This window comes from Triturus cristatus, chromosome 6 (genome assembly GCF_964204655.1).
Source record: "Triturus cristatus chromosome 6, aTriCri1.1, whole genome shotgun sequence".
In the NCBI taxonomy this organism is placed as follows: domain Eukaryota; kingdom Metazoa; phylum Chordata; class Amphibia; order Caudata; family Salamandridae; genus Triturus; species Triturus cristatus.
The window spans coordinates 1,005,275,036-1,005,290,047 of record NC_140589.1 but is presented as its reverse complement, the minus strand read 5'-3'; the positions used below and the strand labels follow the sequence as shown (position 1 = coordinate 1,005,290,047).

The 15,012-nt window shown below is 47.2% G+C and overlaps 1 protein-coding gene across 2 annotated transcripts in view; it reads right to left on the bottom strand.

Moving 5' to 3' along the window:
- SYNE1 (spectrin repeat containing nuclear envelope protein 1) overlaps positions 1-15,012 on the bottom strand; it is a 1,959,630-nt gene that overhangs the window by 60,400 nt on the left and 1,884,218 nt on the right. For both annotated transcript variants that reach the window (XM_085611789.1, XM_085611790.1), the window contains 3 exons: positions 10,896-11,107; positions 8,326-8,526; positions 1,579-1,707 (listed from right to left, as the gene is read on the bottom strand). In XM_085611789.1, coding sequence (XP_085467915.1) covers positions 1,579-1,707; positions 8,326-8,526; positions 10,896-11,107 — 542 coding nt within the window. The remainder of the gene's footprint in view (positions 1-1,578; positions 1,708-8,325; positions 8,527-10,895; positions 11,108-15,012) is intronic.

Here is a 15,012-nt window from a genome sequence, read left to right as displayed (position 1 = left end):
ATTACAGAAACAAAGAGCATGTCCTGGTACTTGATTATCTGATAAAAACACCCAAGCAACAAGTAAGACGGTGCTGATTAGGGAACCACAGCATTCACATTAAGATTCACACTGAAAAACACAATACTAATTTAGAAAGTTTTTCCATAACATTAAGCTTGTTAAGCATGGATAAAGTCAAATAGCAGTAAGAAAATATATTGTCTGCATGGGTTAAGTGTTCTACTCACATTTTGGTACCACCACTCATCTCCATAAAGATTAATTCTAGTATACAGAAGCACATTCTGTAAAAAGTGGTCCTCACAGCGAAAATGAACATGTTCCCCTGAGAACTTGTCACCTCAAACAGAATGTGACTGTGCTAATCATGAAAAAAACCTCAACTTTTTTCCTCATACTTAGATTTTCTATAAGATATTACAAGATATTAAGTTCACTAATTTAACAACATATAGAAGAATGCACTGACCCCTACTCCTTGACTTTTCAGAGTCAAGGAGGGTGCGATAGCAAGTACCCTAGTCCGAGCTGCCAGTATGCAGAGCAGGGAAAGCTAGAGGCATGCAGGCTTGAGCAACCTCCACGTTTTCTGGCAAGAAGAAGTCAACTGTTGCCAGTGCAACAACAACATTAACTGGCCATTATAATGGGGCACTAAGCCTTCCAAGGAACCAGAGGTTCTTGTACTGCTTGTCTCTTATTTTAGGTGAGAAAAACAAACATATTTATAACTGAAAACAGTAATACAGGGTAGCACGAGAACCACCAAAGACAACCCTGAAACCTAGGTACATTATGTTAAATGATGCACATGAGGAGGGAAATCCTAATGCTGGAGAGCTTTTTCTACAGGAATGGCAACCCGAAATGCATGTGTGAAACTGAACAGTTGCCCAGAAATATGTTGGAATATTTGCGCCATGAAAAAGTTGCAAAAAAAACAGGGGATGGACTATGGATTTCACTCTCCAATCGCTGACCCCAAAAAATAATTTTGCAGGTAATCTGAAACATAGATTTTTCTACATAACCATGTCTACATACTGTATATACCTCTGCAAGGAAATTCCAAGAATACAGCAACTATGACTTGTACATGTACAAAAAAAGGATGAGTGTGCAATGTGAAAACAAAACATTCATGACGGACACAAGGGGGTGCAGATCTGTGGATACACCCAGATGGGTACTGATTCTCAGTTAAACAACTTTTGGTTAAGAAGGTCCGTGCCAGTGGATGTCATCTCCCTCAACATACTTTAATTGTTGCTTTATTCACCCAAGAAATGCAAGCAACTGTTGGCTTTAGCTTATAGCAAAGTCAAATTGAAAGTGCAAGCTACGCGCGTCATTTGTGATCTCTGTGATGCCTGCCAATTCATTTAATGCTTAGTCCTGCAAAATGGAAGTTCAGGCCCATCCTCAGAATTTAAGCTGTGCTGCTATCATGAGTTGAGGCTAGCCTCTGCATCCAGAAGCGACTGCACAAGAATAACTTCTATTACATTCGGACCAATAATTTCAACACATTTTCTGGCTGTTCCACATGGCCTTATATAGAGAAAGTAAATGTACCATGAACAGTTTGTGATGGTCTTGAAGTGTATCCGAGTCGAGGCCGGCGTTGATGGGCAGCATCTCGTTCTTTCTCCTGTCAATGTTCTCCAACCACAGCAGAAGCCCATGGCTCATCTCATGGAAATCCTATATATTGCACAGAAGAGCGTGAGGAACTTCCAAAACAAACATCTACTCATTTTCAAGCGCCATAAGTTTAAGGAAGAGCATAATTTCACAGATCGCGGACATTAACCTGCAGGGCAATTAACAGCAGTTCCAAGTATTTTTAGAAGGAAATACAAAAGTAAAATGAAATACAAGTGAATATGCATATTTAAAGTAGACATTAGTATGTGGAAGGTCTCATCTGGGAGACTTTCATAGACACAGAAAAATGGCATTACATTTTCTTTAAATCTTGGTGTAGATTTATGTTTGGCCTATAATTTTTCTTGGCAGAAGTCAAACGATTAACACACATTCTCACTAATAGAAGATACAGACTGCATAATTAAGATACACTGATTTTTAGATTATTATATATCTGTCTACAGACACTTGCCACTTGGTCTTGTAGGGAAGATTAAACCATTTACATCAAAGGGTTTTATAGGCAGCACATCTTGAGCAAATATAGTTTTAAAAACCTCAGAAAATGACTTTCTCCGAGATTAAGGCAGAAAATTACAGTTGTGGGCACTAATATGTAGTATGGTGATTATGTTGAGGAGTTTTAAAGCACAAGTTACAGGCGTCAGACTAGATCTGGAAAGTTTTCGTCAGCAGTACCCCTGCGTGTCGGTAGGCATCGTCGTACGGCTCCTCGTACGTCGCTGGCGTCGTAGCCGCTGAGATTACGTCATCGGAGCTGCTTAGACGCGCCCACGCGCGCTGACGTCAGTTCTGTACACAACTTTTCCGTGCCAGGAGCACAGAGCCATGCCAGAGACCGACTACTGGTGCAATAGAACTAGGGCCCTGAAAGGGATGACCTGAACCCTAGAGAACAGTTCGCAGAACGGGGAGGATGGGCGAGCGGTAAGGAATCTATCACTAACTAATGTCTCTTACAGATATATCGCTACACAAGTAAGTAACTTGTGCATCTGAAAGAGACATGTTAGTGATAGATTCCTTACCCTAGAATACATACCCAAGCAATACCAACCCCGGTGGTGGATCTGCGAAGTGAGATTACACCAGAAAGTCACAGAGAACCGAACGGCCAAAGAAGCAGTCTCTCCAGACCTGACTGTCAAGGCAATAGTGCTTAGTGAAAGTATGCAACGAGGCCCAAGTGGCTGCCTGACAGATGTCTTGCAGGCGTACACCGCGTCCCAATGCTGTAGTAGCTGCTGTTGCCCTGGTAGAATGGGCACGTAGCCCAACCGGAGGTTCTTTTTTAGCTAGAGAGTAACAGGCTTTAATGCACAAGACAACCCATCGGGAAATAGTTCGCTTGTGCACAGCCCGGCCTTTCTTGGCGCCCACATAACCAACAAAGAGCTGGTCATCCACCCGGAACTGTTGTGTGCAGTTGAGATACAATTAAAGCGCACGTTTTGGGTCCAGGCGGTGGAGCTTCTCCCCTTCTTTTGAAGGGTGCGGAGGCAGAAAGAAAGTGGGCAGCGTGACAGTTTGGCCGAGATGAAAGGCAGAGACTAGTTTTGGTCGAAAGGAGGAACGTGGTCGAAGCACAACCTTGTCCGGATGAATCGCCAGGAAAGGAGGTTTACAGGAAAGAGCTTAGAGCTCACTCACCTGCCGAGCGGAGGTGATGGCAACCAGGAAGACAGTTTTCAAAGTTAATAACCGCAAAGGACAGTTATGAAGAGGCTCAATGGGAGCGCACATCAAGTATGTGAGAACCAGGTTCAAGTCCCATTGAGGCATCACAAAAGGAATAGGAGAGAAATGGTGAGTAATGCCTTTGAGAAATATATTGACAACCGGGGACTTGAAAAGAGAGGGCTGATCAGGCAGCCTAAGGAAGGCGGAAAGAGCAGAAAGGTAGCCCTTGATAGTGCCCAGAGCAGAGCCCTGCTGGGCCAAAGAGAGAAGGAACAATAGGACCTCAGAAAGAGGGGCAGCAAGAGGATCTACAGCTTTCGCTGTGCACCATGCCACAAATTGTTTCCACTAACAGGCGTATACCGTTTTAGTGGAGGGACGCCTGGCTGCAAGGAATCACATTACAGACTTCAGGAGGCAAGTCAAATAGAATCTGCTGTCGCCGCTCAATCTCCACGCAAGGAGGTGGAGGCGGGACAGTTTCGGGTGGAGGACCGTCCCCAGTTGCTGCGACAGGAGATCCTCCCGAAGAGGCAGTTAGATCGGGGGAACCACGCTCATACTGAGTAGCTCGGGATACCAAACACTTCGAGCCCAGTCCGGTGCCACAAGAATGACTTGGGCCCGGTCGCGTCTGATCTTCTTCAGCACTCTGGGCAGAAGTGGTATAGGCGGAAAGGCGTACAACAGACCGCAACTCCACTTGCGACGAAAAGCGTCTCCGAGTGAGTGCCGCCTTGGAAATTCAAACGCGCAGAACTGCTGACATTGCGCATTCTCTTCGGTGGCAAATAGATCTAATCAAGGTTCTCCCCAGTGCTGAAAGCGACCTTGTGCCACCTCTGAGGGAAGACGCCATTCGTGATCCAACATGCACCTGCGGCTGAGATTGTCCTCCCTGGTGTTCAGGGTACCTGCCAGGTGTTGAACCACCAAGGAAATGCCTCGACGTTCCAGCCACGTCCAGAGACGTAGAGTCTCCTGACATAGGGTCCACGACCCCACCCCGCCCTGCTTCTTGCAGTACCACATGGCGGTGGTGTTGTCTGTGAACACCTGCACTACTCTCCCCTTGACAGAAGGAAGGAATGCTTTCAGTACAAGAAGGATCGCCCTGAGCTCCAAAAGGTCGATATGGAGCTTGGACTCCGCCGGAGACCAGAAGCCTCTGATCTCCGCCTCTCCCATGTGGCCGCCCCATCCCAGGAGGGACGCGTCTGTCACTACTGTGTGCTCCGGTTGGGGAAGGGAGAGGGACCTGCCGCTGACCCAACACTGGTCCGTGAGCCACCACTGCAAGTCCTGGGCAGTGCCCTCCGAGATCTGGACGTAGTCAGACAGGTTTTCCCCGATGCTGCGTCCACTGGAACTTCAGGTCCCACTGCAGAGCCCGCATATGCCATCTGGCATGATAGATCAGCAGGATGCAGGAGGCCATGAGGCCCAGCAGCCTGGGGGTCTTCCTGACCGAAACCCAGGACCAGGGCCGAAAGATCGGAATCATAGCCCGAATGTCCCGGACTCCCTGTTCGGGAGGATAAACCCGAAACTGTGCCGTATCCAGAACCGCTCCGATGAAGAGGAGCTTCTGAGAGGGAATCAGGTGCGACTTCGGCACGTTGATTGAAAACCCCAGCAAATGCAGGAGGTCGGCCGTAGTCTGGAGGTGGGAGACGACTGCCTGGGGCGAGCCCGCCTTCAACAGTCAGTCGTCGAGATAGGGGAAGGCTGAAACCCCTGATCTGCGCAGATGAGCTGCGACCACCGCCATCACTTTCGTGAACACCCGAGGGGCGCTGGTAAGACCGAAAGGGAGCACGGTGAACTGAAAGTGCTCTTGGCCTACCGTGAACCCTAGGTAACGCCGGTGGGCCTGCAGATGGGGATATGAAAATAAGCATCCTGCAAGTCCAATGCTACCAGCCAGTCTTGCGGGTCTAGGGCAGACAAGACCTGAGCAAGCGTGAGCATCTTGAACTTCTCCTTCCGGAGGAAGCAATTGACATTCCGGAGGTCTAAGATAGGACGCAGGCCCTTGTCCTTCTTTGGAACCAAGAAGTAGTGGGAATAACAACCACAACCTACTTCTGGCGTCGGAACGTGCTCGATGGCCCTCTTGGCCAAGAGGGCCGCAACTTCCTGCTGGAGAAGTGACAAGTGATCCCCCGACATGCGGTGGTACTGAGGTGGCATGACTGGAGAGGTAGACTCGAAGAGGAGGGAGTAGCCCCTTCGGACTATTTGTGGAACCCACCTGTCTGAGGTGATGGTGCGCCAGTGGGGAAGGTGATGGCAAATCCTGCCACCCACTGGTGTCTGGTGGGCCTTAAACACCGGACTAGGAAGGTTTTGAGGCGGCAGCAGCAGGGGCGGTGGTGGAGTGACCCGCCCGCTGTCCTCGGGACCCACCACGGCGGGTCCCACGTCCGCGGCTGCGCTGAGACTGCGGCTGCGCAGGCCTGTGGGTCTGAAAGGAACGCGCTTGGGCGCCTCGACCATGACCTCGAAAGGAGCGAAAAGCGGGACCGCGAGGGAGTACGCATGGTGGCGAGACCCAAGGACTGGGCCATAGCCCGAGACTCCTTAAAGCGTTCCAGGGTGCGATCCGCCTTGTCACCAAAGAAGCGTATGCCATCAAAGGGCATGTCCAACAAAGTGTTCTGGACATCCCCGGAGAAGCCAGTAGTTCTGAGCCAAGCGTAACGGCGGAGCGCCACCGTTGTGGAAAGTGCCCTGCCGAGGGAATCGGCCGTGTCAAGCCCACAACAGATAGTAACTTTAGCAGCATCTCTCCCTTCGGTAGTGGCCTGGGAGAGCACTGCCCGAGCTTCCACCGGGCACTGAGGCAGCACCTGTGCCACGGTGTCCCACACAGCATGTGAATAGCGGCCCAACAGGCACGCAGTATTCACCGTTCGCAACTCAGAACTGGCAGAAGGGAAAATCTTTTTCCCAAGCTGCTCCAGTTTCTTAGATTCCTTGTCCGGAGGAGCAGAAGGGAATGCACTCAGCGAGGCAGAATCCTGGACAACCAGACTCTGAGGCGTCGGGTGCTGTGTGAGAAAGCTGGGGTCCCCCGGCACCGGGCGATGGCGGCGTGCCTCAGCCTTATCTACAGGAACACCTGTGTTAGGTTTGTTCCAGGTGCTCAACAGGATGTCAGTAAGTGCATCGTTGAAGGGCGGCAGCGGCACAACGGAGGAGGATGCTGGCTGCAGCACCTCGGTCAGGAATTGGTCCCGATAAGCACAGAAGGGAGCTCGAGGTTAAGAGCCTCAGCCGCCCTACACAACACCACTGAAAAAGTCCCAACCTCCTCCGTAGCCACGGAAGAAGGGGACAGTGTACCAGGGTGTGGAGAGCAATCCAGATCCACTGGACCCTCCATGTCGCCTTCCCATTCAGGCTCATCCTCGCATTGAGCTGCGAGAGGTTCTTCAGACCCCTCCCACTACTCCCCTTCATCCACCGGTTGTTGAAGAGGCTGGTAAGGACGAGGTGCCCCGGGAAATGGGACAAACACCCTACCAAGAAATGGAATCGGGGGGGGGTGAGAGACCAATCCTGGTTCGGCGCCGTCCGGCGTCAGTGGCCGCGCTGCGCCGAGGCCGGATCTGGAGGCGGCGCCAAGGCCAGATCTGGTGGCGCCGCAGGGTATGGTGCCGGCGTAGCTGAGGCCAAAGGCGGCGGCACGGGGGCAGATCCGCCCAACGGGTCCACGGGGCCCGAAGGTGCTGCGGAGGGACCCGATGGGTCAAACAGACAGCGCAAGGCGGACGCGAAGGCCTGTACCTCGTCCGAAGTCGCGGGCAGGTCTGGAAAGGGCGGGTAGGCCACAGGCAACCACAAAGGCTGCATCGGAGCCGTGGGGGAGTTGCCACCCGCCCCCTCCACCGCGTCCCGCGAACAGTGAGGGGTAGAGGAAGAGCATCGTCGCTTCTTTGACTTTTTATGGCGCCGTGATTTACCTGTCCCCGATTCCGACGAGTGATGGTGATGGCTCCGCGACCGGTCCCTTGACCTCCCATGGGAGCGGGACCTCGATCGACGTGGAACAGATTGCCCGACCTCCAACAACTTTCGGGAACGCTCCCGCAAAGCTTTCGGCACCATGGCCCGACAATTGGGGCACGCCTCGGGGTCTTGGGTGTGCCCCAAGCAAAAGAGACACACGTCGTGCGAGTCCGCTACCGACATGTTCCGACGGCAGGGCCTACAGGACTTAAACCCGGATATCCCTACTGCACCAGGAGTCGAGTAATCGAAAAAACAAGAGAAACAAGTTCTCAGAAACCAAGTTAAAACTTTTAACTAGGGGTACCGCTCTCTCTCGGATCTGCGCTGCTGGCGCGGATAAAGAAAGAACTGACGTCAGCGCACGTGGGCGCATCTAAGTAGCTCCGACGTCATCTCGGCGACTACGACACCAGCGACGTACGCGGAGCCGTACGACGGCGCCTACCGACCCGCAGGGGTACTGCTGACGAAAACTTTCCAGATCCAGTCTGACGCCTGGGTATATTCTAAGGTAAGGAATCTATCACTAACATGTCTCTTTCAGATATATGAGAACAGAATTCTAGACTGCAGCCGCTTAAATAAATGCCTTAGGCTGTGCTAGGAAATCAACTAATTTCTGTGCCCAGTTCCCTTATATGCCACTTTTTTAGTGTTTAGGTTTACGAAATAGTTAAATGCTGGCCAGTTAAGCTATGTAAAATGGCATTTGCATTTACTTTGAACCTAAGTGGAAAAACTGAACATGTGTAATAGTAAAATGTACAAAAACATCAAGGTAAGCAAAGAACGATACCTAGAAATGTAATGTAATAAACGTAAAAGTCCCTCTCTGAGCTTCAAATGCCTGGGGATCTACTTAAAATGCCCTGGGATTAACTTTGAAAAAATACAGAATAAAGGAAAAATAGCCTATGAATTTTATGGAAGTAATGATGCCACGTGATCACTTACCTGACACTGCATGAGGGCATCTTGAAGCAATCCACGCCACTCTTCAATCATGCTGCACACATGTTCCCAGCGCTTGTTCATCTGGTTCAGGCGCTCCTGGAGTTCTCTACTTTCAGCAGTATCAGACTGGGTGAAGGCTGAGCTACACAAGTTAATGGACAGAATAATGGCTTTTCGGTTATCAATTGCTTTCTGTAGCTCCTAGGAGTAAAGAAGTAAAGAGGAGAATATAATTAATTATACTCAAGAGATGAAAAAACATAAATGTTCAATCAAGGCCCATGAAAATGTACGCAATGTGTGAATTGATGGTCATTTTAAACTCTTTAATGGGTATGACATTTGCACTGTTGTGCAGGTATTGTCCCCCACACACTTGTGGAGCGTGAGTGAGGGGGATTCTGATCTGTTCACTTATGCATTAGCCTACCCGAGAGGCAACATGCAATGTAGTAATTTTTTTTTTATTTGCTGTGAATCTTCCCAAGTTTAGTATGAGAGTCACACAATGAACCTCTCCATGTGGAATTAAGTGGTAGCTAAACAGCACTACAGTTTCACCAGATAAGATGCATCACTACACAGTGCATAAACAAGGAGCTGATGGACGGAGTGCTGAAACTTTTCAGACACTCACCCCCAGTCACAGATCTGGGTTGAATTCATCATCATTCTTTAGCTCATCACGCCACCTCAATTCAAACCCAGCTATATGCAAATCAGTCTTGACCATGTGCCTCATGGGAACAGTCCAGCCTAAACTGCTAATCCAGGTCTTCCCTGAACAAGAAACAAGCATCCTGAGGCTAGTTTCGGGGTAAAACCCTTCATCAGCCAGGCTAGCTTGAATCCAGGGGCAAAGTGAGCAAGGGACCCACGTCTGGGCATGCCCTGCCAACTTAGGGCGAACCAAAACAAACAAAAGTAGATGATGGTCGGAGTGCTGACACTTTTCAGACACTCTCCCCCCCCCCCCCCCCCCACCCCATCCCCAGTCACAGATCTGGGTAGAATCCATCATCGTTCTCTAGCTCACTTCGCCACCTCAGTTCAGGCCCAGCTATATGCAAATCAGTCCTCACCCTGTGCCTCATGGGGACAGTCCAGCCTGAACTGCAAAGCCAGGTCTTCCCTGAACCGGAAACAAGCATCCCGGGACCGGTTTCGGGGTAACAACCCTCATCAGCCAGGCTAGCTTGAATCTAGTGGCAAAGTGAGCAAGGGAACCACGCCTGGGCATACCCTGCCAACTTAGGGTGAGCAAAGCAAACACAAAGAAATGATAGACGGAGCGTTGAAACTTTTCAGACACTCACCCCCAGTCACAGATCTGGGTTTAATTCATCATCATTCTTAGCTCACTTTGCCACCTCAATTCAGACCCAGCTATATGCAAATCAGTCTTGCCCTATGCCTCATGGAAACAGTCCAGCCCGAACTGCCAAACCACGTCTTCCCTGAACCCGGAAACAAGCATCCTGGGACCGATTTCGGTTTAACACCCCTCATCAGCCAGGCTAGCTTGAAACCAGTGGCAAAGTGAGCAAGGTACCCATGTCTGGGCATACCCTGCCAAATTTGGGAGAGCAAAGCAAACACAAAGAGATGATGGACGGAGCACTGAAACTTTTCATACACTCACCCCCCAGTCACAGATCTGGGTTGAATCCATCATCGTTCTTTAGCTCACTTCGCCACCTCAGTTCAGACCCAGCTATATGCAAATCAGTCTTAACCCTGTGCATCATGGGAACAGTCCAGCCCGAACTGCCAAGCCAAGTCTTCCCTGAACTGGAAACAAGCAACTGGGACCGGTTTGCGGGTAACATCCTTCATCACCCAGGATGGCTTGAATCCAGTGGCAAAAAGCGCAAGAGACCGACGTCTGGGCATACCCTGCTAACTTAGGGCAACACAGTGACAAAACACTGCCATAGTAAATGAAACTACGCATACATGCATATTTGGGCAGAGGGCAAAGAGAACTTCAAATTGTTCTCTGGCACTTTTCACTAGTCATGCAATACGCACACTTCAGATGAAAAAGACAATCCCATTTAATAGACATATTAAAAAGAAGAAATGTGTAAATCAAGTTCCTTCCAACTGACATAGGCAGTGAAGTTATGACTGGAAAGAAATGTTTTTTTCTATTTGCTGTCAAATTTCAGTAGATTAATTCAGTGGCAATGACTTATGTTGCGGAAGAGTCACTAGAAAGAGTTTCATTTACAGCATACTGAAAGAATTACTATGCACCTACTGTGCTCTAAAAGCTACAAAATGCAACCTCAAAATCCCGGGCTGGGGCTGAGTGTGCTGGGAAGGCAGGGTTTGGTGAATTTGTTTGCATTGTAACAGTTGACTGGTTTTGTAAGTGTTGTAATGCCGCCTCTATTAATGAAGACATTAAAAGTGATATCAAAATTGTAAAAAAGTAAGGGGGAGAACCAATATGAGCAACAACTGCTGAGTTGTTATCAGTACAGTTACGATGAAAGGAAATGAAGCAAGCAGCATCAAGGCCTCAGTCACACACTGTGCCGCCAAAATCCAGAGGTAGGGCCAACCTTCAGCTTTTTGATTCTGAGTTCAATGGTTTGTATATCTGTGCTGACGTCCAGCTGGCGCAGCTGCTCCAACTCCTCTTCTCTCTCTCCCAGCCATTCCCATATGTTGTTCAGGTCTGAAATGAACTGCTGCCACTGCTGGAGGTTTTGCTTCATGCGCAGCTCTTTACTAAGTGCCTGGGCCTGGATCAACTCCCACCGCTCGATGACACCTGGCAACACAAGCACAGAGAAGTATTTGAACATTTTACTGTGGTTCACTGCACATGTGATACTAACTATTATGTTCTCGTGAATACTAGCTCTCTAGTCAAAGTTCAAAATAACATCACAAAAGTTTATATATATATATATATATATATATATATATACACACACACATACACACACACACACATATATGTATATATATATTCACTTAAAAAACCATAGGTTTCACACATGTTATAGTTAGCTGGACCTTTCACTCGACCGCAATCCTCTGCTGATGACGTCACATATTACATCACTGTATTTAGACACTTATTTACCCATGTCTTCTTCCATTAATCTTTAGCTATACATATATTACAAATATTGATTTTTCAGAAAGACACATATGTCATCAGTGATGTAATATCTGACGTCATCAGCAGAGGATTGCGGTCGCGTGAGTTATAGTTGCCTGCACTAACTATAACGGGGGAATTTCATTGGTTTTTTACGAGTGAAATGTCCAGCTAACTATAACATGTGTGAAACCTATGGTTTTTTAAGTGAATTTGCAAGGTTTTTTAAATGCTAATTCGTAACTATAACATGTGTGAAACCTATGGTTTTTTCAGTGAATTTCAAAGGTTTTTTAAATGCTAATTTATGTATGTATTTTTTATATGGGATTTTTAGCGTGCGCGCACGGTGCGCGAACCTCGCTTAATTTTCCGTTAAAAATTTGTAAACATTTTTTTACGCGTGTTTTTTCAGCGTGCGCGCACAGTGCGCGCACTCCGCGATTTTTCGAAAAAAAAATAAAATCTTTTTTTTGCCCTTGGGGGTCCTTCTGGGACCCCCTGACAAAGGCTAGGGTGTCAGGAACTGTCCACCCTGCCCCCTTTTCACGTTCTCCACCTTTGTTTTTCACCCACTCAGACTGCGAGAGACAAAATGGCGGCCGACACTTCCTGGTTTCGACCGATTCGAATGTTTACCGACATCTAACAACCAATCAGAATTGCGCTCGCGCACGGCAGGGTGCGCGCATAGTGCGCGCACGGTGCACGGGTATAGATATTTATATGCTTTTAAATGCTATTTTCTCAGGAAATACTGAACAGATTTACACGAGACCTTCAAAAGGCACTTCCTTGACCTTATGGCTACCTCTCTGCCAAATTTCACGTAATTCTGTTGAGCCGTTCGGGCTGTACCTTCGACTAAAGGTCCTATGGAAAAATGCATGGGGAAAACGCGTTTTCGGACACCCCCTTTTTTCTTGGCCCCCGCTTGACGAATCACCCCGAGACTTTCAGGGTAGGAGCTGAACGGAGCGCCCCATTTGTTTTGAAAATTTCACGAGAATTCGTCAACCGGCGCCAAAGTTATTCAAAATAGAATTTTGAGATTTCCTATGGAAACTAGGTTGTAACTATAACTATCTACTGGCGACCGCCAGTAGATAATATATATATATATATAATGCTTTTGTATTTTAAAAAGTGTAAAGCATTTGTAACACTTCTTCCTTTTCTCTAAGATTTAAATCTGTTCATCATGATGGCACTCAACATGCACAATGGGAAACCCCACAGCTTCCTCACACACTAGCACAAGAAATCCATATGTCTTTGAAAGGTCCATCCCGAAGATTAGACTATGAAATAACATATATGCCATTATTGACAGCATTCACATAAGTGGTGGGTTAAAAGAAAATGAAGCATTCATTTTCTTGGTCTAGGCCTAACCTGCTTGGGAACATCTTGGCAAATTCCTCTTTCCATAGAGCCTTCAAAAGATCCAATATGGGGAAGCATATGGGGAATCGATAGAAAAGGGTGTTGCCAGATCTAATAAACCATCACAACAAAGTCCCAGGCAATCAAAAGATCAAGCTTGAACGAAGTGCAGAATCTATGAACCAACCATCTATATCCCAAGCACACATGCTCATCAATTCCCTTAGCATCATTGTACACTAATGGCTGGTCAGAAAAAATTGGACTGACCAGCTTCATCTGCCAACCTGCTGCCGGGGCTCAAAGTTCATAACAAACTCCACCATGGCTTCACCTGTTTGCTACCATCTGTCAGACAGTCCCATGCAAAAGTCCATCAGGGACCTATCCAACTGGACCAAAACAGCCCCCTGGTCAACTTTCAAATCTGGCTGTGGCCAAGGCTGCTGTGGAACTACAACACCTGATTTCCAGTAGTAGAAACAGGGACGCTGCTGCTGCACCAGCTGCAACTTTACCTCCTTGATTTGTAACTTCTTTCTGTGGTTAGACCTTGGCCGTTTGTTGGTGGATCCCAAACCGCAAATAGCCTGGTTACTTATTAGTGTATACTGTGGTTGTTCCCCTGCCTCTCCTGGTGCATTTCCAATGATATCTGCCCTGGTTTCTTGGTAGTGCAGCACTCTCTTTGAATCATAACTTTGAACAGAACACATCTCAACCAATGCCTGCCATGCAGGGTGTACTATATCAAACACCCTCTCCACCAAACACTGTGAAAGGGTGCTTAGGAACCCAATGCAAATTGGAGTGAATTTATGCACTGTCCCCACGTCCCCCATAAACCACTGAAAAGACTACCATGAATGTCTAGGATTTCATGAAAGTAATAATAATAATCCTTATGTACTGTAACCTACTCACAGCCACTAAGGAATCCACTCTTCAAGTCTGACCCCAAAGTCTGAGAAAGAATTGTTCAACACAATAAAATCTCGAAATAAGGAAAATTATTTTTCCTTGTATACTACTGTCTTGTATATTTTTGGTATTGTGAGACACTTCATTCAAACCATAAGTATTTCAACCAAGGAAAATGCAAGTAAAAAAAAGGTTCAAAATTAAGAACTGCCCAAACAAATCTGTCTGCTGTTAAGAAGTCTTTATAAATAATGTTGATTTTAGAATAGTTTGCAAATGAATTCATTACGGAGTCCCAAGGTTTGCGAGTCTACGCACATTTGTGGTTACAGACTTGCAGCCTCTGTATGGTGAGTCTCACTGACTTTAGGAACTGTGCACGAATCACAGCATCCTTATGACTGTGTGACTGTGTTTCTGTCACAGTGATACTAGACTTTTAACAGGAAATGGCTTGTTTATTAATAGCTTTTATTTCAGCTGACGAACCAAAAGTAATAAAAGTTTACAAAGACTAACAGACTACTGTCTCGCTTAAGTCAAAGGCTGGAGGAAAAGGAATCCCTGGACGCTGGTTAGCACTTGAATTCACCCTGAGGAAACATACGAGCCAGCTGAAATGGTGATTTTGGTTGTTTTATTGTCTATCATCGTGGGGCAAAGGAGAGCCCTTTACTCTGTTCTTAGGAACGATTTAATGCGAGTAATTCTGTTTTTCCTTTACATTAAAGAAAAGGTTTGATTTTTCGACCACTGGAACACAAAAAGGATAATCAACTTTTTGCCACCCTGTTACAACTGCACATGTGATTTTAAGTCCACAATGGTGCGTGCCTCGACAGGGGTCAGTGGAAAACCAATGTTGAGAACCATCTTATGAACCAGAGAGACATCGCCGGGGCATTCCTCATTCCCTGCCTTTCCCACACATTGTGCAATTGCGCATTTTGCTGTTCATTCTTGGTCATTGATTTATGGGAAGTTAATGGTTTTGTTAGGTGTGTAGAAATATGCACTTGTGCAAATTATACAGATAAAGACTTGCTTGCGTACGAAATAACAGTATGTTGACTGAAGACCTGAGGCTGGTACAATATATACCATAGGGGTGCGCAGCAAAACGATCAACGACCCTATCATGATGCCATTCAGTGTGGAGCGCAAAAGCAGATCTCGTTTATGTTTTAGTTTTTCCCACAAATGCCTTATCTGTAGCACATACATTATCTTGAAAATGTTCAAGTTTAATACATGAGCTGTAG